The 6,157-nt window shown below is 41.5% G+C and overlaps 1 protein-coding gene across 1 annotated transcript in view; it reads right to left on the bottom strand.

The window, feature by feature from the left end:
* Nucleotides 1–328: 328 nt before the first annotated feature.
* Nucleotides 329–6,157, bottom strand: part of LOC106940647 (potassium/sodium hyperpolarization-activated cyclic nucleotide-gated channel 4-like) — a gene marked incomplete at its 5' end in the record, with an annotated part of 10,169 nt that continues 4,340 nt past the window's right edge. Inside the window, 2 exons of the mRNA XM_015023435.1 lie at nucleotides 329–3,167; nucleotides 5,682–5,846. Of these exons, the coding sequence (XP_014878921.1) occupies nucleotides 1,750–3,167; nucleotides 5,682–5,846 (1,583 nt within the window). The remainder of the gene's footprint in view (nucleotides 3,168–5,681; nucleotides 5,847–6,157) is intronic.

The raw sequence follows: 6,157 nt of genomic DNA, 5'->3' as shown, positions 1-6,157 counted from the left end.
ACAAGCTCATATATCTTGCTGAAAAGGTATTTATCTTATTTAATGTGTACTAACATATTTGCACTGGAAACAAGAGCAGAAATCCTTGGTAAGATTTTGTGTTTTTGCAGTGGATTTTAGGACTTTTAGGAGTCCTAAAATCTACAAAAAACTGCTAATTTATTATAAATATGCCAATAATTACCACAAAATATCACGGTAAACCTTTTGCTCCATATCGTCAGAGTATTAATAGCAGAAACTGAACTGTATGACATAATCAAAATTAATTCAAAGGGTTCAAATGTTTCACTCTGTGTTATGGATCTATATATTTCTCTTTTTGAACTGAGTCACTGTTTGTTATATTCTAATTAATTGATTGATTTACCAGTAATCTTACTGATTTGACACAAGTGCTTTAATTCACAGTACCTTTATAAGCCCATAAAAATAAAAACACAGATTATTGCATACTATGCTCATGGCACACAATCCTCAACTCAGGGTTTTTTTGTCTGTTCATGTTCATCCACACTTTCAAATCCCAAACCCTCCCTTCCCCTCAGACTGACATTGTTACATTCATTGCTTTGTTTTTTTTTTAAAAGCAGTCTGATCAGTGCGACCCGTTCGGGTGTGCAATATTGCTGAGAAAGCTTTCTATCTTGGAAGACACGCCGCCGCCAAACCCTTCGCGCTGCAGTGATCTCTGAAACGAGCAAAGTGCACAGACTGTGTGCAGCATTTCTCCGAAAAGGATGCTAACAAGAGGGAAGCCATTTTTGGTTTCAATCATAAACTGAATATACAGCGGTGGGTAATTCTTTTCAGCTCAAGAGGTGAAGCTAAAAAGGGAACCAAAAAAAGGTTTCAAATAAATAAATCACAGAGGAAGGTTAGAATATAACATAGTATATATAAGAAGTGATATTTCTTATCAGGTCTTAAATATATACCCCATTAATACTTTTGGGTTTTATCATCATAATGAAAATGTTGAGTAGAAAAAATATGTTTCTGTCCGTCATCCACAAAAACTAAAGTGATCTCTCATCTGATTAAAACAACACACACACCCCAGCACTGAATTCAACATTTAAAGGTGACCTATTATGCTTTCTTCAACAGGTTACGATATGTTAATTACATTTTTCCTCAAAATAATTCTTAGACTAGATTTTAGTTCTGGAGAATGAGCTGATTTAGGGCCTGGCTCTTTAAATCCAAACAACCTGCTGCTGGCCACGCTCCCCAACTCAACGTTTACATACGTATGTGGAAATGGTTGCAAACAAATGTGCAATTATACAACCGTACACCTTTGAAAAGCAGACGCAGAGCCTCCTGCACAATCAACAAGGATGCAGCAAGAGGTTTCTGGATGGTAAGCCAACAACAAAACACTTGTCATTTCCAGTAGCCATTCTACAGAGATTAAACCAGCTGACCAAACGTGCTGGAACTCTGCTTGGTTGCTAGGTAACGGGCTGAATTCCACTGGGGTTGTTAGGCAATAGGCTGATTTGTCACATTACATTCAGAAGGGTTTTGAAACGGCTTGTTTTCCAAAAAACATGAACTTATTGCCAAAAAATATCTGGGTGAGATGTTTTAAAGCACTTGGGCTGTTTTTATAAGCAGTAGAGACCCAAATGGAAGCATAAAAACGTGCCAAATGTTAACTTTGCATAATAGGTCCCCTTTAAAATGCCAACATGGAGGGGTTTCCTCTGCAGCTCAGCAGGTTGAGGAGGGTGTGTCTGACACTCACAAGTTGGAGGGAAGCTTGGATTGTTTCTGTTCACTGTCTAACACTTTAGCAGGAGACTGATCGCCGGCAGGCTGGTTCCAAGGCTCAGGCCCTGATTGTGTCCGACTGATGGGAGCACCCTGACCCGGGATGGTGGTGTAGGGTTTGTTGACCACAATGGGGGAAGGGAAGCCCCCTGCCTCCCTCTCTGAGGAGTCGCTTACCACCGAAGGCCTTTCCTGGTGTAAATAGCTGTGAGAGCCTGAGATTGTCTTTATTTCCTGGGTAAAGAGATCCGCCGAGGACTCTGCTGTCTCTCTCAGAGTGGAGCTCTGAAAGCTGGTGGTGCCGGGTGGCTCGGCGTGGTGAACCGTCCGTCTCTGTGTGGCGGGGCTGTGGAGAGGCGGCGTGTAGCACGGCGAGACCTCCGCAGAGCCGTACTGCGCCAGGGAGGCGAGGGCCGAGGGCTCAGGGAGAACCTGTGGGAGGAAAACCGACTGCAGTCCCGCCAGGGTGTGCTGCGCCAGAGAGGCGGCCACCCCGCTTCTGCCGGCCGCAGACAGCTGCGGATTGATCCTGGCCGGCGGGTGCCTGCTGGTTATGATGGGGAAATGTGGGAGGTTGACATTGCTGGATGTGCTGGTGGCTCTGTTGAGGCTAGATGGGTGGTATGGCTGCTGCAGCTGGCTCAGGATGGGGTTCACCGAGCTGCAGATCAGAGGGCTGATGGTTGGGGCTGGAAATCTTCCTGAAACCTTCCCTGGCACCCCTTGCTGCAGCAAACCTAGAGGCTGAGGCGGAGCGGCCATCGCACCGAGGAACGGCTGAGGGTGGAGCTGAGCGGAGCAGGTGTAGGAGGGGAAGACCGGGACGCAATAAGGAGGCTGGTAAAGAGGCTGCGGCGTGGGCTGCAGGCTGCTTGTAAAGACGGGCTGCGACATCACCGTGGGCGATAAAACCGCAGTGGAGTGATGCTGCGCCAAAGAGAACCCCAACGTTGGTGCCTCAACCACAGATCTGGGTTTAGCAGAGCTAACCGGGGAGCCAGGAACTGAACCAAAGCTGCTGGAGGCGGTACCTCCCATGTGGACCCTCCTGGAATGGTCCTTCATGGAGGAACCAGGAACCAGAGGACTGTGGAAGAGGATGGGAGGCAACTGGGAGTGATGGGCCAAGGCCAGAGCCAGTGGCGTGGTGGCAGCAGCAGCCTGCAGCGGTGCCTGGACCAGCGGCGTCCAGATGAGAGGGGTAGGGGACGGCGGAGCGACGGGGGGGTTCAGACTCTGCGCAGCGCTGCTTTGGATCAGCTGCGTGCATTGGGCCATGTCCCGGTCGTGCTGGACGATTCTTTGGATGATTTCTGTTTCGTGGAGGTTTAATGTGCCGGAGCTTTGGTGATGCTGGACTTTATTCTGCAGAATCGAGTTCCTCTTTCCTGTGAGAACAGAAGGAGAAACCGTTCAGCTGCACTGGAGGGTGGGAATCTATGGGCCGTCGCAATTAGCAATAAATCAATTAATAGCATGATAAATGAAAATGAGCTCCAACCCTTCATCCATCCATCCAACCCTTCATCCAACCATCCAAAGATTCATCCATCCATCCAACCCTTCATCCATCCATCCAACCAACCATCCAACCCTTCATCCAACCATCCAAACCTTCATCCATCCATCCCTAAATCCAACAATCCAACACTTCATCCATCCATCCAACCAACCCTCCATCCAACCCTTCATCCAACCGTCCAACCAACACTCCATCCAAACTTAATTCCAACTATTCATCCAACCCACCATCCAACTGTAATTGAAATCTACAAACTTCCACCATTTTTGTTGTATGAACCAGAGTTTGGTAGTAACTAGTTACATTTACTTGAGTATGTTTTTGGAAATTAACCAGAAATATGTCTGAGGTTTTTTTAATTAGACATATCAGTCTAATATCACCAAAAGATACAAACATCTTCAAAATACCAGTGGAAACATGCAAAAATCTGGTCAACAATTACACTGCAAAAACACAAAATCTTACCAGTTATACTGGTTCCAATGATAGATGAATTAACTTATAAACATGTTAAAAATGTTTTGCAGTGTAAGATAAATAATCTTACAACAGAACTAGTACTTTTTCATCATTAATTAGGAATTATTTACTCACAACAAGTCTCTATGTCTTGCTAAAAGGTTAATTTTAAGTTAGTTTTGTCTGATTTCAAGTGCACTGTGACATTTGCACTAGAAACTAGACCCAAATTACTTGGAGAGATTTTGTGTTTTGCAGTGTATAAAAAGCATTTGCAAAGACTTTTCCAGTGACTGTTGAGGACAGTATTAATACTTTTTGGCCTGCACCATTTTCTACTATTTTGAATGAAAACTGATTTAGATTTATATCAACATGATTACTTCTGGGCTTACCAACAAAAATTAAAGTGACATGTTTTATGCTTCATTTCATTTTCAGTAAATATGGTGGATTTTCTGCTCAGAACCCATAAAGCAGGTTCCATTAATAAAATAGGTGGATCTGACCATGACTGATGCCAGTTAATTATTCACACATCTACGGTAATTAAAATCCAGAAATCTCATTCTGTCTGACATTGTCAAGCTGAATGAGCCATGAGTCGCAGGGCCTTGCAAAGTATTCGTACTCTTAATAAACTTTTTCACATTTTGCCACAAAGTTAATGGGATTTTACTGAGTTTTAGCTCAGAGAGAGAAAAACTCTAGAGACAAGCAAAGCTGCTGGAGACAAACCAGCTGTATTTACACCAAAAAGTGCCTCTACAAAGTATTGGGAGCTGAACTTAAAAGCACAACCTGCTCTTCAGATTTTCTTATGTAAAAAAGATTTAGAAAATTATGTCTTTTTTTTATGTCTATCACATAAAATCCCAATAAAATCCAGTTTGTACACTTTTACCAACACATTTCATATTTTTAAGGCAGGTTTCCAGCACCTCACTTTGGAGATAAAAACAAAACACTAAATTAACCAAAAAAATAAATAAATAAATAACCCAATTTCAATAACTTTGTTTTACATATAAAATATAAACCCAACCTTTATTTTAATTACAAAGATCAATAAGTCATTGAGCCACTAGGAATAATAAATATTCATTACTCTGAAACAATCCAAACAAAGTCTAAGATAAATGACCTCCAGAATTAAATTAGATGGTTAAATATGCAAAGAAAGTAACAAGAACATCAAAATGGCATTTAGCAAGTAGAAAAGAAATAATTTTGGTAATTCTAACCGACCTAAAAGAAGAAAAGTTTAGTCTGATTTGACTTCAGACAGTGAGAAAAAAAATTATATATTTCTATTAGGTGTATGAAAATATCTAGTTTCTACTGTAAATAACGCTTTCCAAATTTAGGCTCTTAATCGAGCATTAGATTGTACTTTATTACAAAACTGCAGTTTAAAAGTCAAGCACTTTCAAAGACTTTATGCAGAAATCAAGAACTTTCCTAACCAATTCAAACAACTTTCCAAGTGTTTGAATTGGAATTCAAACACTTTCAAGGATTTCAAGCACCTATACGAACCCTGCAGTGAAGTTTGTGTAACTTTAAAAAAATGTGGAAACATTTGAGGTGAGTGAATACACTGCAAAAACAAAATCTTACCAAATATTTTTGGTCTAGTTTTTAGTTCAGATATCTAAGTTCACTTGAAATAAGACAAAACTAACTTAAAATGAGCCTCTATATCTTGCTAAAAAATTACTTTTACGTTTGTTTGTCTTACTCCAAGTGCACTAAGATCATTATACTAGAAACTAGACCAAAATACTTGGTAAGATTTTGTGTTTTTGCAGTGTAGCTATGGAATACAACACAAACTGTTTTATATGTCTCAATAACATGTAGGTAAAGACACCATTTTACTTTATTTAGCTGTATCTGAGAATTCTCCAAAGCTCACCGATGCGGTCCAGGCGGTCGAGGGCGACGGCCTCGAAGGCCCTCCTCATCATGGGATACTCCTCCAGCACCTCGTTGAAGTTGTCTACAGACAGAGAGTACAGCCGGCAGTAGTTATCTGCTCGCACGCTGGCTGTCCTTCTGCCTCGAGTCAGCAAGCAGATCTCTGCAAGGACAGGGGAAAGTAAAGGTGACCCATTACGCTTCGTGAACAAGTTAGGGTAGGAATGGGGTTACACTGAATATGTTCATTACATGAACATGTTTTCACGTAATGAACATATGTTCCTAGTCTGGTCAGGTCTGCCTATTCTGAGCTTCTTTCAGAATGAGCACTGTAAAAACACAAAATACTACCAAGCATTTTTGGTCTAGTTTCTTAGTAAACTTGAAATAAGAATACTGTTAATGTATGATCAGTGTTAACGGAAGAGATTATTAACTTATAACACCTTATATGGAGGCAGAGTTCATGTA

This window comes from Poecilia latipinna, unplaced genomic scaffold (assembly GCF_001443285.1).
Source record: "Poecilia latipinna isolate Pla-1442-1.1 unplaced genomic scaffold, P_latipinna-1.0 Scaffold3308, whole genome shotgun sequence".
NCBI lineage: Eukaryota > Metazoa > Chordata > Actinopteri > Cyprinodontiformes > Poeciliidae > Poecilia > Poecilia latipinna.
The sequence above is the reverse complement of the archived record's forward strand: the minus strand, read 5'-3'. Positions and strand labels throughout refer to the sequence as shown.